The sequence below is a fragment of the Pagrus major genome, chromosome 21 (genome assembly GCF_040436345.1).
Source record: "Pagrus major chromosome 21, Pma_NU_1.0".
Taxonomy (NCBI): domain Eukaryota; kingdom Metazoa; phylum Chordata; class Actinopteri; order Spariformes; family Sparidae; genus Pagrus; species Pagrus major.
Genome location: NC_133235.1, coordinates 30,286,509 through 30,304,355, shown reverse-complemented (window position 1 = coordinate 30,304,355; position 17,847 = coordinate 30,286,509). Strand labels below are relative to the sequence as shown.

At 43.2% G+C, this 17,847-nt stretch overlaps 1 protein-coding gene across 3 annotated transcripts in view; it reads left to right on the top strand.

The window, feature by feature from the left end:
• Positions 1-17,847, top strand: part of amph (amphiphysin) — a 57,496-nt gene that overhangs the window by 21,921 nt on the left and 17,728 nt on the right. For all 3 annotated transcript variants that reach the window (XM_073491747.1, XM_073491746.1, XM_073491745.1), the window contains exons 4-11: positions 2,187-2,267; positions 3,288-3,342; positions 3,650-3,744; positions 4,558-4,653; positions 4,737-4,844; positions 4,958-5,043; positions 8,558-8,633; positions 9,602-9,684. In XM_073491747.1, the coding sequence (XP_073347848.1) occupies positions 2,187-2,267; positions 3,288-3,342; positions 3,650-3,744; positions 4,558-4,653; positions 4,737-4,844; positions 4,958-5,043; positions 8,558-8,633; positions 9,602-9,684 (680 nt within the window). The remainder of the gene's footprint in view (positions 1-2,186; positions 2,268-3,287; positions 3,343-3,649; positions 3,745-4,557; positions 4,654-4,736; positions 4,845-4,957; positions 5,044-8,557; positions 8,634-9,601; positions 9,685-17,847) is intronic.

Below are 17,847 nucleotides of genomic sequence, written 5' to 3'. Positions count from 1 at the left end.
GTCGGCAGAAGGGGGGGCGGGGATGCCCTGTCTGTGGCGTGATGACGTCACTTCTGAGGCCAGATCAGCCACCTGCAGGCTGCCTGTACTATGTTTGCTATATAAGTATATAAATACATGTAGACTGAATATTTACTGTGTAGCAGTACATACAGACTGTACTGTGTCTGTAAGTACGTTTATGTGTTTATTTGCATAAATATTAATGTATTTCTTCATTTTGAAGTCAATTACATGTTTTAAAACAATTAATGAAAAAAAGTTAAATGTCATGTGAATAATATAATTGAGATCAAAGTAAAAAGTCTTTTTCCCCCCCTTTAAAATAAAGTACTGCATTACTCTATAAAGAAATAAAGTAATCTATTACTGTCCGTGGTGCTGAGACGTCACCAGTTGGGTTAAAATAATCTTTGACACTCAAACTGTTCACATAAAGACAAAAACTGACTCAGCCTGTCACGCAATGCATTCTGGGTGAAAAAAGACACATGTCCCAGCTGCTGTCTGCTGGAGGAAAACGATGCTGAAAACAAAATTGTTTAGTAGTTTGAATCAATCTGAAGCTGCGTCACCATACGGTGACACACACAAGCAACAACATGGTGGCCTGTCAGCAGCAATGACGCACTTTCCTCCCATGATGACGTGATGAACCAACCTCCGTCCTCTGTGATCCACTCTTCAGCTGATTGGCTGTCAGCAGCAGCAGAGAACCTGTGATGTCATAACGACTATGAGCAGGATGGTCATTTAAAGTTTCTCTGGCTGTCTGGAAATATGTTATTTTTAAACATTATGGATTTGGAACAAAAAAAGAGGCGAGGAAACTGTTTCATGTTAATGTTACAGTAAAGAGCCGGGAGAACGGAGAGACAACAACCTGTTGCCATAGCAACAAAGCTCTCTCCTCAGGCTTCAGCCTGATTTACAGAAATTAAAGTTTTAAATTTTTGTTTCAGTGAAAGGTTTCAGTCATCTCTATGGTAACCAGAAGCTATCGCTGTCCTCCAATAAGCATGTTTAGTTACATGACATCATCCCAATCGGTATATATATCCTCCTGACAGCTGGCTGTAACCCAATCACAGTGTGCGTTAAGATATGATGGTGTCCGTCATGTAACAAGTCTCCAGCTGCATGACCTGAGAGGAAAATGTTGAGTGACACATTTTCTGTAGAAAGTATGTCATTTCTGTCGAGCGACGCGGATCAAAAGTATCAAGCAACGACGGACTAAACCTTCTGACCTCACATCGACTCAGTCGCCATGTTTGAGGAATAGTCCGGCTTAATTAGAGTGAATTAGACCAGTCTAAGGTAAAGACTCCTCTTAACTAAGTTTATGAAACTAACCTGTTTCTGATTGGACGGTAGGATCTAATTGGATGCTGATGGGTGGTAGTAAAAGTTGTTTAAAGTGACAGAAAACTCTGAATTATTTCATGTGTACATTTTTCTGCAGAAACGAGGTCACATGACGTCAGCGTTGGTGTTTCCTGTCTGCGACTCAGTTTACCTGTGATCACGTGTTCCAAAGAGATTGGACTTCATGTCTCAAACATTTTCTGTCATTTGAACAAAGTTCAAAGACGAGTTTAATTTTCTTCTAATTTGTTTCCAGTTTTGTTCAGTTCACCTGCATCAGGCCTTTCTCAAATTCAGCTTCTTTGTTAATATGAGGTCATGATGGCGTCTGTCTTCAAATGTTCACGGATGCACTTAAATTACGGGTGACTTGCTCCTTATCTGGGCAGGCAGCCAACCAATGAGATCATTGTAAGCTGACATTTGAGGACAGAAGAGTTTTTGTTCTGTGCTGACATCTGTCACACCGTGCACTAATAAAGCTCCTTCGTGCTGCGTTCAGGGACGCGTTCAGCAGAAATGTGAGCCAGCTGATCAGTCAGCTGATTAAACATTAAACATGGGGCAGAGTCACTGTGAGCTGAGCTGCTCAGTTTTAATTCATGTTTTAAAGGTTTCTACAAATCATCTGTCTCTGAAACAAATAAACAAACAACATGTCAGTGGATGGAGCTGCAGTCAGGCCTCACCCACACATTTATTTAGATAAAGTTATCAGTGTTTTCAGATGATGAGGTACAAAATAATCTGATTAACTGTAAAATGTAACTAAACTGTTCTTAAAAAGTTTTGATCTGTATAATTTCATACATTCTCAGGTGCTGCAGAAACTGGGCAAAGCAGATGAGACCAAAGATGAGCAGTTTGAACAAGTTGTCATCAACTTCAGGAGACAGGAGGTAAGAGACGAAATGCTGTACTGCTTAAAAAGGAACGTTGTAACAGGAAGAGTAAAGAGAAGCAAAATAAAAGCTCTGATGGACCCAGAGGAAGTTTCTAATGTATTGAATGAATCGTGTTTTAATGTTGTTGGTTCATGGAAATCAGTTCTTTACAATTGTTATGTTTCTCCTACTTATTATATATGTTTTTCCACACAGAATGTAATGTATGGGACTGTTAAAGAAAGCTAGAACATATGTCATAATGTGTCAGCAGTTTGGATGGAGAATCTTTTGTGCAGTATCACCGTGGACTCACATGACATACATGATTCATTAAAACAAAAGAAGAAGAAACATGTCGGGGTGAGAGAATTTTTGGGGAAACATGGTCAAAGTGGATTTTCTATTTTTCAGCAAGATTTGGAGGTGACGTTTTTCAGTAGCATGCTAGCTAATTTTTTACTGTTGCCTGGCAACACTGTCAGCTGCTCCGGGAGGCCTCTCTCATTGGTTGTTGCGGTCCGGCTTCGATGGGACGGATGTAATCATCCAGATTTGACTTTGTAAATATCAAACATGTTTGATAGGTTAGGGCTCAGACTACTTTTCATTTCAGGTGATTATTAACTAATGAAAACATATTTCTGAATATCATTTTGATTTTCTGCCATGATATGAGTATGAGAGAGTTGTCTGTACCTGTCAGACAGGCACCACAGTAACATCCAGCCCTCATACACCTGCTGTAACACCTGAATGTATCCTCTGAGGTTCTCATCTATCTGATCTTAAGTCATCTGCTTCTGTTCATGTCTGCTCAGGAAATATTAATTTAAACAGAAGCAACATCAGAGACATGACGGCTGGTCAGTTTCACTCGACGGTTTTTAGGTCATGACTGCAGCCTCACCTGTTAGAGAAAAACACACCTGTTCTGAATGGGAAACAGGAAGCCATCATGTTTCAAGTAAAGGGATTGTGTGTGTGTGTGTGTGTGTGTGTGTGTGTGTGTGTGTGTGTGTGTGTGTGTGTCAGTCTGAAGGCTCTCGGTTGCAGAGAGAGATGAAGGCCTACATGTCTGCCATTAAAGGTGAGACAAATCATTCAGTCTCATTTAAACATATCATACATCACATATGTGAAGAATATATATCCTAAACATATATACGTATATACTGTATATCATACATCATGTATAAAACACTATTTGGTCGATGTTTTTTTTAAGCAAGATGTAGTTGAGCCACATTGGGTTCTTCTTCCTGCTGGTACAAAATGATTCTGGTATAAAGGTTTTTGTTGACGCGTTTCTGTTAAACATGTGACTAAAGTTTAAATTAAGACATTGATCAGCTGACTGTTGCTTGTATATAACTGACTGTGTTTTGGTTCCACAGGGATGCAGCAGGCTTCCATCAACTTGACACAGTCTCTGCATGAAGTCTATGAGCCAGACTGGCACGGAAAAGATGACGTCATGATCATCGGGAAGGTCAGAATCATGGAAACACCCATATGACAGGGTGACACATGAACAAACCACACAAACATGACGGAACGACTCCTGAACGCACCGTACAAACATGACGGAACGACTCCTGAACGCACCGTACAAACATGACAGAATGACACCTGAATGCATCACAGGTGTGCAGGTTTTCACAGCTGCTTTTTACAAACATGACAGAACGACTCCTGAACGCACCGTACAAACATGACGGAACGACTCCTGAACGCACTGTACAAACATGACGGAACGACTCCTGAACGCACCGTACAAACATGACAGAATGACACCTGAATGCATCACAGGTGTGCAGGTTTTCACAGCTGCTTTTTAAGTTTTTCTGCACTGCTCTGTTTAGACATAAGCCATGTTAAGCCAATATCTAGCTTTGTTTGCTAACATGTTGCTATGTTTGCCAACATCTAGGCATGTTTGCTAATGTATAGCCATGTTTGGTATCATGTAGGTATTTTTGCTAACATGTAGTCATGTTGGCTAACATCTAACCTTGTTGTTGCTATCACGTTCATTCTTGATGAATTGTTGTTTGATTATTTAACAGTTGTTAAATAATCTGCTAATAAAGTTGCATTTGAATCTGGTGACAGGTATTGGGTCAGGTGAGGTTGGGGTCAGGCAGGTATGCGGTCAGGCAGGGTTGGGATCAGGTGGGTTTTGGGTCAGGCAGGGACCTGTAGGCATGCTGACAGCTGTTATTGTAGATTGTACTGAATACTTGTACAACGTTTTCATGTGTCCCTTTGACAGCATGAGTTGTTGTGATGTGTTTTCTTGCAGGATTGTGATGCATTGTGGGAAGACTTCCATAACAAGCTGGTGGACTCCACACTTCTGAATCTGGACGAGTACCTGCAACAGTTTCCAGACCTTAAAGTAACAGCTTGTCTTCTAATGAGAGAATATTTAATGATGTTGACGATTCATCATTTGAAAACTAAAACTTTGTGATGTTTCAGACTCGTGTGTCCAAAAGAAGTCGGAAACTCATCGACTACGACAGTGCTCGTCATCATGTTGAAACGCTGCAGATTTCAGGGATGAAGAATGACCGCAAGATGATGAAGGTGAGTCCACTAGTCTGTGATTAAACATGATTGAGGTTAGAAAGGTCCAGGTGTAATATTTCCAGATGTTGTATGAAGTAGAGTTTGTTGAACTGAATTGTGTTTATTTGCAGGCAGAAGACGAGTTGAAAAAGGCTCAGAGAGTTTTTGATGATCTGAATGTTGGTCTGCAGAATGAATTGCCAACTCTCTGGGACAAGTGAGTCACATCACATACACACCTGTCCAATAGCATCACATGAGGCCTTCAGGGTGAGTGAGTGAGTGAATGAATGAATGAATGAATGAATGAATGAATCAATCAATCAATCAATCAATCAATCAATCAATCAATCAATCAATCAATCAACCAATCAACCCTTATTTGTAAAGCGCCAATTCACAAAAGTCATCTCATGACACTTTCCAAATTGAGCAGGTCTAGACCAAACTCCTTGATTAATTTATTTGCAGAGACTCAACATTTCCCCCCTGAGCAGCACTTGGTGACAGTGGAGAGAAAGGCAGAAACCTCTCAATGGCGGCCATCTGCCTCCACTGGTTGGGTTGAGAGAGGGAGAGAAAGGGAGAGAGAGAGGGAGGGGGGAGAAGCAATGGGGAGGGGGGCTACAGCACCCACAGCAGTAATACGAGCTTTGCTAATTGAGATATGAGTATTAATAATAATAAAACTATAACTATAACCTAACTATAAGCTTTATCAAAAAGGAAAGTTTTAAGTCTACTCAAACACAGAGAGGGCGTCTGCCTCCTGAACCAACACTGGAAGATGGTTCCACAGGAGAGGAGCTTGATGGCTTAAGGTTCTGCCTCCCATTTCTACTTTTGAAGACTCTAGGAACCACAAGTAACCCTGCATCCTGACAGCGCAGCATCCAAGTGGGATAATAGGGTATTATTGGGTCTTCAAGATATGCCGGTGCCTGACCATTAAGGGCTTTGTATGTGAGGAGGAAGATTTTAAATTCTGCAGAGTCGCTCACATGGGAGAACTATGTTCTCTAATATGGGTTCTTGTCAGTACACATGCAGCAGCATTCTGGATCAGCTGGAGAGTATTTAGAGAATTATTAGGGCAGCGTGATAAAAGGGAATTACAATAATCCAGCCTTGAGGTTACAAAAGAGTGGACTAATTTCTCTGCATGTTTTTGAGACAGGATCTTCCTGATTTTTGCAATGTTCCGTAGGTGGAACAAGGCAGCCCTTGAAATTTGTTTTATGTGGGAGTTAATGGACAAATCTTGATCAAAGATAACTCCCAGACTTACTGTGGTGCTAGGGAAAACTGCAGGTCATCCAGGTTTTTATGTCCTAATGTCATCTGGCTTAATGGATACGTTGAATTTTTGTATCATCTGCATAGTGTTTTCTAATGATATTACCTAAAGGAAACGTATATAAAGTGAATAGTATTGGTCCGAGCACAGAACCTTGTGGAACCCCGTGAATAACTTTGGTATGCGGTGAGGATTCATTGTTAACTTATACAAACTGAGATCGATCCGATCAATAGGACATGAACCAGCTGAATGCGATTCCTTAAATACCAATTAAATGTCTCACTCTTTGTAACAGGGGGAGATGGTCAATAGTGTCAAAAGCTGCCCTAAGATCAAATAAGACTAGCACAGAGACAAGACCCTTGTCAGATGCGATTAAGAGATCATTTGCAATTTTAACCAATACTGTTTTGGTTCCATGATGTACTCTGAAACCTGATTGGAGGTTCTCATGTAAACTATTGTTATATAGAAAGTCACCCAGCTGATCTGAGCTGAACTGTTTTTTCAAGAATCTTAGAGAAAAAGGGAAGGTTAGATATGGGTCTATAGTTGGCTAAAACCTCTAGATCAAGTGTGGGCTTTTACAGAAGCAGTTTAATAACAGCTACTTTAAAGGATTGTGGTACACAACCTGTTAATAGGGACAGATTGATCATGTCGAGTATAAAAGTACTAAGTAAAGGTAGAACTCCCATTATTGAAGGTAGCTGGTGAAGGTCAATAAGTAGAAAATAATTCTAGATATATTTCTGGTTTTATAGCTGTTTCTGAGGTTTCTGTGTTAGAGGCTAAACTGATACCATCTGAGGTGCGATGGTGATGAATTTTGTCTTGAATAAGTGGACTTTTATCATTAAAAGAGCCCATAAAGTCATTACTGCTGAGTTTCATAGTAATACAAGCATCAATAGAGGTAAAACTCTCTGTCAGCCTGGCTACAGTGCTGAAAAGAAACCTGGTGTTGTTCTGATTCTACTCTATCAATGCTGAATAATAAGCTGCTCTGGCATTATGAAGAGCGTTCATATAAGTGAATGATTGTCATAGTTCAGAAACATGTTTACAATATTTGTGTGACTCAAACTGCCCTCACTGACAATAAATCTGAGTCAGCTTCTGCCAGCACTGATGCTACAATAAAGCATTTCACTAAAAGCAAAAGCTTTTTTGATTGTCTTGGAGTGTAAATCATGCAGAAGGTTCTGATGTCGGGGCTACAGACTAGTCATGCTGGTGATCCTTGCTGAAAATTATAGGCGCACCAGCACAAAATTTGTGAGCAGCACAATAATATTTTCTCCATATTAACTGTTGTTCTGATAAATGTTTTGCTAATAAGCAATTTACAGAACAACAACAACAACAACAACAACAACAATAATAATAATAATAATAATAATAATAATTATTAGTTATTATTATTATTATTATCATTATTATTATAATATAATGACAATGTCCTGTTTAATTTTCAAGAAAAAAGGCACAAAGTGAAGTTGAGTCGTTTGATAAAATCATTTTCCTTGACTTTTTATAGGGAGGCTGCAGCAAACTAGGTATCATAAAACCATCACACTACAACAAAAAGCTGAAACTGTGTTTAAATTGTGTTAAAACTTCAGTGTTTCCCCTTTCTTACTGGGATACAGGCTGTTTTGTATCATTTTTATTATCAATTGCTCTAAAATATGCAGGATTGGCAGAGAATCCCACTCAGTGTTGAATGTACATTGACAGGTCCACCTTATTCAGGCATTTTCTTGTGTATAGAATGTCTGTATCGTCACAACGCTGCATTTTTCATCCACTATGATCATCTGGTCTTAGACTTAGACTTAGACAGATTTTATTTGTCATTCTGTGAGCAACAAATGAACACAGAACGAAATTTCATTTCAGAGGCTCAGCATAGAATTAAAATGAAAGTATATAAAAAAAAAAAAATGGTCATGGTCCACCCCTAGCCATGTCCAGGCTTTATCCCACTCTCTCTTCCTCCCCTCGGGGTGGGGATCTGACGTGTTGCTTAGCAACAATAACTGCATATGTATTGACAAAGTGGATCAGATGATTGAACGGGAAAACAAAATTACAGGACACATATTTGAAAGTTCCATTGGTGCTTCCAGTTTTTAAATTTAGTCTTACTGTCTCCAAAAATGATTTCCCAGTGCAACAAATTGCTGTCGATGTGATTTTGGACAATTGGCCTAATTCCTTCTTCCCACTTAACATTAGTTGTTCATGGATGGTTTTGAGCTGACTGACTTTCCAGGACTACTTCTGTCTGATGTAAAATATGTGGAGACCCACTGAGGAAATGTTTAAGAAGCAGATTAATTCATTAAGCATGTTTTCATGATCTGGAGAATAAGAATGACACAGAATGACAAATAATCACCAACTCTTCTCTCTTTCTGCTCTGCAGCCGGGTCGGCTTCTACATCAGCACCTTTAAGAGTGTGACGAATCTGGAGGCCAAATTTCACCGTGAAATCTCTCTGGTGAGGAGAAACTACCCTGGCACATTCAGACAGACAGACAGGCAGAAAGAGACTCAGACAGAGAGACAGACAGACAGGCAGACAAACTGACAGACAAGACAGACTGATGGACAGAGAGACATGAAGCTGGTTCCAACCAGGGTAAATTGCCATGGTAACCAACGCTCCACACATAACTGTTTTCAGCCTGAATTAAGCCCCGCCCCTTCCTGTTCCCCTCATGGACCTTATTGATCAAAGCTTTGTCCGTAGTGATGAAGAGAGACAGATGATGTATTGATCCTGTTGAACTGTGCCATGAATCACACAGATGATGTTTGTCAGTTTGTTGTATTAAAGTCAAACCTCATGTAGTTTTGTGTTAAAGCGCTCAGTGAACTACATCGTCTCATCAACACCAGAACCAACACCAACATGGAGCCAACTGGGCTCAGAAAAGCTTGTAAACAAAATGAACGTCACAATAAATCTGCTCATATTGACAACTGCAGTTCTGGTTCTGGTTCAGTTCTGTGAGCTGCTAGTATACAGGAGCAGCTCTACAATGTTTCAGTTAGGAGACAACATCACTAACGACCCTGTTGGCTGTGTCGTCTTTATAATGACGTCACAGTCTGATGTTTCATTAGTTTGATGACAAACTGACAAACATCATCTGTGTGATTCATGACACAGTTCAAACAGGATCAACACATTATCTGTTTCTCTTCATCACTGCCATACATACAAAGTTTTTTATGAATTAAGGTCCCATGGGGTCAAACTGACAGGGGCGATTTTGGCACTCTACTTGCTCATGGCTGGATGTGAAAAGTGTGGGCTGACTTCAAGCTGATGAAGCTAACCAGCTTGGCGCTAAGCGTGATTGCAACTGTTCGGGTTACTGGAGCCAGTGCAGCCACATTTTACCTGGGGAGAGGTGTGTAAAGTGTGAAGGTGAACTGAGTCATTGTTGTTGGACTGTGCAGGTTTGTCGGCAGCTGTATGAAGTGATGACCCAACTGGCTGAGCAGCACTCTGATAAAATGTTCACCATCCAAGGAGCACCAAGGTCAGTTTTCACAGTAGTTTCACTTTAAATTTTACTTAGTTTTTCATGGAAATGATTGAAGTCATTTTTAATATTATGTCCTGATAGTACCATCTGTCAGATTGTTCTAATATTTTGAGGTTGTTTGTGGTGAAAAATGGGACAGTGGACCAGGGTCCCATCTGTTTGTGTTTGAATATTTCAAATATGTCATCATATAGTCACTGTGTAACGAGGTGAATGAGATGAGCTTTTTGAAAAACCGCCTCCCTCATCTGACGTCACTGGTTGCCTGGAGACAGGTACGCGACCGTCCATTAAATGTGACGTCAAACACCAACATGGCGGCGCGCTACCGGCATTCTCGTATGGACGGATCGGCACAGAAAACAGGACAGTACATAACAAATACAAATACAGTTTGGCGTTTTTAGACCGCAAACTGCGGCAGAGCAGGGCAAAGTATCAGGTAGTTTATTTCCTTGATTTTCGACCGTGATCGCCTGCCGTAGGGGGCTAAAACCACCATGTCTGGAGCGCGGGATTAAGGACGCTGTCGTTTCCCCACATCGGAGGAGGAGTCCCAGGTTACAGGCTAGTGAGACCTAAGCTGTGGAATATAATATGTTTTATTTTCTTTTTGGGTTGGCCTAGCCCATGGAATAAAAAAGTTTTTTTTTGGTTGAAATAAGAAGAACTATTTTTTTCGCTGGGTATAAACTGAAAGAAAAGCCAGTTGTTTTGTGTTGGGTTTTTTTCTGTTGGTAATTGAACTAAAGTGACCTGAACTGAGCTGAAGAAGTGGACATTGTTTGTTGTTTTTCTTGTTGTGTGAAATACATTGTTTAAAAGAAAAGAAAGTGGTGTTTTTTGGTTTGTTCACCTTTGTTTTAAGGTTGCATGAATTTTGTTTTGAATTTATGCACCCTTTGTGTGGTTTTCTTGAGAGGGATCTGGTTTTAAAAATTGTCAGGCTGAGCCCTGACTGGCACCCCAGATAATAAAATAAAAAAAAACAAAATAAAACCGTTACCCCTGAAACCGTCGCATAAAAATTGGCACCCCAGATGGGACCATAATCCTTGGAAAAATCTTGAGTTTAAGGAACAAACAAAAAGCCACGTGTGAAAATAAAAAAAAATAAAAAAATAAAAAAATGGATGGAAAAGGAAAAAGTGAAACAACACAAAATCACACTGATTGTGAGGGGCAACTCACTTGGAGACTTTGCTCTGGGAAATGGAGGGAGTTTCAATGGAGCCTCTACAGACAAACCCAGCACAAACACAGGAAACTCCAGCAACTCATTACTCACTGTTGGACATGGATCTTTGTGGTTTTTCTGAGCTTGTTAACCCACCATTAACCCACCAAAACACTGACAAAACAAATGAAAACCGGGGAAATGGAGACCGTCCACCTGAAAGCTCTGTCTTCAAGGAAAAAGCTCTTGACTCTGAAATTCAGCAGCAACTTCAGCAAATCGTTGAAGATCAGCATCAACATCGGCAGGAGCTAAAACAAAGCATGGAACAAATAACAAAGGAAATCACCACTCAAAATGAAAAAGTGACCAAAATGCTGACCGAGCTATTCCATGAACAACAAAAACAAATTGTAGAACACACAGAGAAGCAGCTTGAATATCTGCGAACACAAGTTAATGCATTTCTTGGTTGGAGATTAAAAAGCCATCATACTGACCTGTTGAAGGATGTGTACTCTGTTGTTACACAAATGTCTGATGCCGTACTCCATCTCCAGGAGGAGCTCTCCCACTGCAAAGACACCATACACACCCTGTCAGAAGAAATTACGACAGCCAGACTCACCACCCATGTTAGTAAAGTAAGCGTACAAACCCACACTGAGGCTTTACAGGGAGAGAAGCCCATGGTCATGCCTAGACGCCCCAGATTACAGTCTACTGTACAGCCGGGAATGCCAGAAACCAATTTTGCGTCACCTGGAGGATCAATCATTCATGGGGAATTTAAAAGCAGATTCATGGGACAGAGTCCAGTTAAACTTGATTTTCCTACCTTTGGGAGACTGAGTGATTCACCTGACCCCCTTCAATACTTGGAAAGGTGTGAAGATTACTTGGCCCTCAATCCACTCACAGATGAGGAGCTCATTGCCACCCTGCGTAATGTGCTTCTCGGGACTGCAAGAGATTGGTGGGACGTGGCTCGTCGCAAAATTCATACGTGGAAGGAATTCACTGACCAGTTCCGTGCTGCCTTCCTATCAGAGGACTATGAAGATGAACTGGCAGAACGAGTGCGCAATAGGGTCCAAGGAGATGGTGAAAGCCTCAGAGACTTTGCCTACATGTACCAGTCGCTATGCAAACGCTGGAAATCAAACATTGAAGAAGAGGAAATCATAAAATTGATATTGAAAAACATTAACCCCCAACTGGCCAGTCAGATACGAAGTAGCAGAGTTACCTCTGTTGATGGACTTGTCCGCCTGGGTCAGCAACTGGAGAAGGACCGGGAGAACCAGCTGCAGTATGACCAGAGGAAGAATTTATTAAAGAAAACATCAAAGCCTGCTGTCTCTGAATCTGCTGTTCTGGCCCCTAATGCCAGAGAAAACGCTGCCCGACCAAACCCACCTAGCCAAAACCGACCTGCTCAAGTGTATTGTTGGCGCTGCAAAGGAAGTCATGCACCAGCTTCCTGTCCACAGTGGAATTCCCCACGAGCTTCTTCTCCTAGACCCCCACATCAGCAAGCTGCCAAAACTTTCCAGCACCAAGATAATCAGGCTACATTTGGCTCACTAACTCCTTCAATTTCCCTGGGAGCTACTGCCTCTGAAAACTCACCTTCATCATCACCGGAAAGTTCACTTCTCTGCCAATTGCTGGTCCCATTAAAGATTGGTCCGAGGAAGGAAATCGCCATCCTTGACACTGGTTCATCTTACACGCTGATAAATGAAAAGGTGTGGTCAGGTGTGAGAAAACAGCAGGATGTGTTGAAGCCTTGGACCCGGGGACCCTTGTACCTAGCAGACGGGGAAGAAAGACAACCATTAAGATGGACTGAAATGAACCTCACCTTACAGACTCAGTCTGTGACGTTACCTTGTGTCGTCCTGCCTGCTTGTAGTCTCTCTTTTCCTGCAGTGGTGGGACTTGACTTCATCTTCTTCTCTGGCTTGCAGTTTGATGTTTCTGAGAATCTTTATTGGTTTAAGACGAACAAAAAGCACCAGTATCTGTTCTTGGGAGCATCTGCAGCACCAGATGCTGTTCTTCCACCTCAGCTGGCTTTCTTCTCTGCCGTCCCTCCTGTGAACCTCGTCCCTCTGCCACCAGGTCATGACCTCATACAGGCCGCCACCAGCAGTGCTCACCTGGATGATTTTGGGAAAAATCGCTTGTTGTGTCAAATACAGGGAAACCCTGATGTCTGTACAGCAACACTAGGATGTACAAATGTTCTCACCCACAAAATTTTCCTCACCCACGATGTGCCCATCAAACAGAAGCCGTATCGTGTATCACCATCCAAGCTACATGTCATCAAAGAACATGTGGAGGAAATGTTGGAAAAGGACATCATAGAGCCATCTGCCTCACCTTATGCTGCCCCAGTTGTCTTGGTACCTAAAAAAAATGATCCCAAACCAAGGTTCTGTGTGGACTACAGGAAAATGAATGCAGCTACTCACACTGATGCCTATCCCTTACCAAACATCCAGGAAATCTTGGAATCTTTGGCTGGAGCGGTGGTGTTCTCGACTTTGGACCTGAACAGTGGGTACTGGCAAGTCCAAATGGATAAAGACAGCCGGGAGAAAACCGCTTTCATCTGTCCCCTTGGCCTTTATCAGTTCAAAGTAATGCCGTTTGGACTGAAGAAAGCACCAGCCACTTTCCAACGCCTGATGGAACTAGTCCTTGGGGACCTACGGAGGAAAATCTGTCTGGTCTATCTGGATGACATCATAATTTATTCTGACAACAGCAAACAACACAGTTTTGACATACAGGCAGTTCTGGACAAACTACAAGAGGCAAACCTGACCGTGAACATGAAGAAAAGTCAGTTCTTTCGTACCTCCCTGAAGTTTCTGGGTCATGATGTTTCCTCTGCTGGTGTACAAGTGGATGCTGAGAAGACGAAGGCAGTGCATGATTTCCCTGTCCCTCGGAACATCAAGGAACTTCAAAGGTTTCTTGGGATGGCTGGATGGTACCACCGCTTCGTGCCCGGATTCTCTCAGCTGACTGAACCGCTCAACGCCCTTAAACGGAAAGGAGCCAAGTTCATCTGGACTTCCTCATGTCAGGCAGCCTTTGAGGCCCTGAAACAACATCTTGTCTCCCCACCAATTCTGGGACATCCTGATTTCAACCTGCCCTTTGTAGTCTACACGGATGCAAGTGACGTCGGGTTGGGGGCCATCTTGGCTCAACAGACTGGACTTGGGGAAGAGCAGGTCCTTGCCTTTGCCAATCACACCTTGAATCCTGCAGAGAGGAACTACTCTACAACAGAACAGGAATGTCTAGCTGTTGTCTGGGCCCTGGAAAAATGGCGATATTATTTGTAAGGGAGACATTTTACCGTGGTGACAGACCATTCTTCTCTTGTCTGGGTTTTTAAAACTCAGAAACCCAGCACTCGTCTGATCCGATGGGCACTCCGCCTCCAAGAGTTCACTTTCACTGTGGAATACAGAAAGGGGAAATACAACACTGTGCCAGATGCCTTATCAAGAGCTCCTGTGAGTGACATACATCACCAACCTGCCACTTGTGCTGCGGTGCTACGCTCCAAGACGGATACCTCGAAACAGCTCCAAGTTACAGATGAGGACATTTGGAAAGCCCAGCAGGAGGATTCTGATGTCCAAAACCTGTACAACAAAATCATGGAAACAGAAGTGACGGAAAACGCTGCTACCAAGTTTACTGTTTTGGAGGATAAGATTTACAGGGTGGTGAAATTACCTCACAAAACACTTTACCAGGTGTACATTCCTGCATCACTTCGCCAAAGGCTGCTCCATCATTATCACAACGATCCAGTATCCGGCCACTTTGGGAGATACAAGACCTACAAACGGTTACAAGCTCTGGTGTACTGGCCTAAGATGAGCCTAGATGTGAGGGAACATGTGCAGCAGTGCCAAGTTTGTCAGCGTCACAAACCTGAAACCCGGAAACCTCCTGGAAAACTGCAGCAAATTGCTGTGCATGCACCTTGGGAGATGCTTGGTGTGGATCTCATGGGACCTTTTCCACGTAGCTCCAGCGGTCATCTCTATCTTCTGGTCTTTGTCAACTATTACACCCGGTGGGTCGAAATGTTCCCTCTCCGCAAAGCAACAGCAGAAACCATTTCTCAGGTCCTCACAAGGGAGATCCTCACTCGCTGGGGTGTGCCACAGTTTATCCTCTCCGACCAAGGGCCTCAGTTTGTCTCTTCTGTTTTTGAGGAAACCTGCAGGCGGTGGAATCTTAAGCAGAAGAAAACCCTACCTTACCATCCACAGACAAACTTGACAGAGAGGGTCAATAGGAACGTGAAGGCTATGATTGCCTCCTATGTGGAAGAAAAGCATAAAACATGGGAAAAGTACTTACCTGAATTCCGATTTGCCTTGAACTGAGCCGTCCTCTGAAGGGCCCCTTGGACGCTGAGCTGAAGCCACAGCTATGTGACCCGGACTCAAGTGCTTACGTCACAGCTAAACAAATAACAGAATTAAAAAGGTTTGTGAACGCCAACATGGGAAGAGCAAGACAAAAACAAAAACTGAATTATGACAAAGGGAGAAGAGACGGGAATTTTACAGAACAAGATCGTGTCTGGATCCGTACTCACCCTCAGTCAAAAGCTGACAGGTCTTTTTCAGCCAAACTTGCCCCACGTTGGAAAGGCCCTTACAGAGTGGTGCAGAAAATGAGCCCACTCTGTTACCAGATCGTCCTGGAGGATTCAGGAATGGACCTCAAAGTTGTAAACGTTTCACAGATGAAACCTTGCTATCCCACAGCGAATGAGTGGGATAAGCAACAACGCCAGAAAGTCATGGAGATTTTTGAAGCCGACACAGACGATGAGGATTTTCTGGGGTTCTAATCATGATGACTGAAGTCAGTGAATTATATCACCTGTGCGGACTTTTTTCAGGGGGGAGGGGATGTAACGAGCTGAGTGAGATGAGCTCATCTGACGTCACCGGTTGCCTGGAGACAGGTACGCGACCGTTCCATTAAATGTGACGTCAAACACCAACATGGCGGCGCGCTACCGGCATTCTCGTATGGACGGATCGGCACAGAAAACAGGACAGTACATAACAAATACAAATACAGTTCGGCGTTTTTAGACCGCAAACTGCGGCAGAGCAGGGCAAAGTATCAGGTAGTTTATTTCCTTGATTTTCGACCGTGATCGCCTGCCGTAGGGGGCTAAAACCACCATGTCTGGAGCGCGGGATTAAGGACGCTGTCGTTTCCCCACATCGGAGGAGGAGTCCCAGGTTACAGGCTAGTGAGACCTAAGCTGTGGAATATAATATGTTTTATTTTCTTTTTGGGTTGGCCTAGCCCATGGAATAAAAAAGTTTTTTTTTGGTTGAAATAAGAAGAACTATTTTTTTCACTGGGTATAAACTGAAAGAAAAACCAGTTGTTTTGTGTTGGGTTTTTTTCTGTTGGTAATTGAACTAAAGTGACCTGAACTGAGCTGAAGAAGCGGACATTGTTTGTTGTTTTTCTTGTTGTGTGAAATACATTGTTTAAAAGAAAAGAAAGTGGTGTTTTTTGGTTTGTTCACCTTTGTTTTAAGGTTGCATGAATTTTGTTTTGAATTTATGCACCCTTTGTGTGGTTTTCTTGCGAGGGATCTGGTTTTAAAAATTGTCAGGCTGAGCCCTGACTGGCACCCCAGATAATAAAATAAAAACAAACAAAATAAAACCGTTACCCCTGAAACCGTCACAACTGTACATCATTCAAGATGGCGCTGATGTGAGAGGCATCATCTTGAGAAGCTCTGTCTGTGTATTGTTTTTTATTGTTATTTTTAATTTTGTTTTCACTTGAACTTTTTCTGCTGCACGTATTCTGTCGACAGGGACGCTCACTGTTATTAACATGGGAAGTAAGAAAAATGAATGTCACAGTTATCCTGGACAAAAAGATTGCAATTCACGATCATCCCGATCAGGGCCGGTTCTACCCTGCTATAGTATGGTTGGCTGGTATAAATAATATTTGGGTAACTTTGGCAGTATAGCCCAAAGGTAAAAGAAGCTAACTAATGTCCTGAAGGTTGCCAGTTCCAATCCCAGACCGGATGGCACAAAAATCGGTGTTAATGACAGCTGTCAACTGGAGGGTTGTCAGAGTCCAGATCAGTTGTAAGATCACCTGTCATTGTGTCTGAAGGCCTCTCCTGTTCATGGCTGTGTACAGCTACAGTTTACATAGGTTAAATAGGCAGGCCCAAGCCCCAGGCAGGTGAGCCCCGGGCAGGCTCAAGCTCCCGGCAAGTGCCTCCAGAGGCCTGGCCGCCTAAGCAGGGGAGCCCCGGGCAGGCTCAAGTCCCAGGCGGGTGTCTCCAGAGGCCCGGCTGCCTTGGCAGGGGAGCCCCGGGCAGGCTCAAGCCCAGGCGGGTGCCTCCAGAGGCCCAGCCGCCTCACCCCAACCCTGACCCAAGTCACCCTCAAACCCAAGCCCCTAAGCAGGGGACCTCCAGAACCCTAGGTGGGGGGACCCTCCAAGAACCATGCCCACCAGCCGGACCTGCGTACCCACTCTTAAGCACCCCTCCCTGGGCTACACCCCTATAACCGCACCAGCTGAAAGTTCATGCCCCTGGTAGTCCGCTATTGTATTGGCTATAGATGAGAATTTGGAAATTCCAGAGGCCCAGCCGCCTAGGCAGGGGAGCCCGGGCAGGGCTCAAGCCCCAGGCAGGTGTCTCCAGAGGCCCGGCTGCCTAAGCAGGGGAGCCCCAGGTAGGCTCAAGCCCCAGGCAGGTGTCTCCAGAGGCCCGGCCGCCTAAGCAGGGCAGCCCGGGGCAGGCTCAAGCCCCAGGCAAGTGACCCGGTTCCTGTAGTCCTGCTGAAGGTGGCTTGCAAAAACCCCCTTCTAAGTGGTTTGACCGTGACCATGTGAAAAACGGCTGTATTCAGTCGTTTTGGCGTATT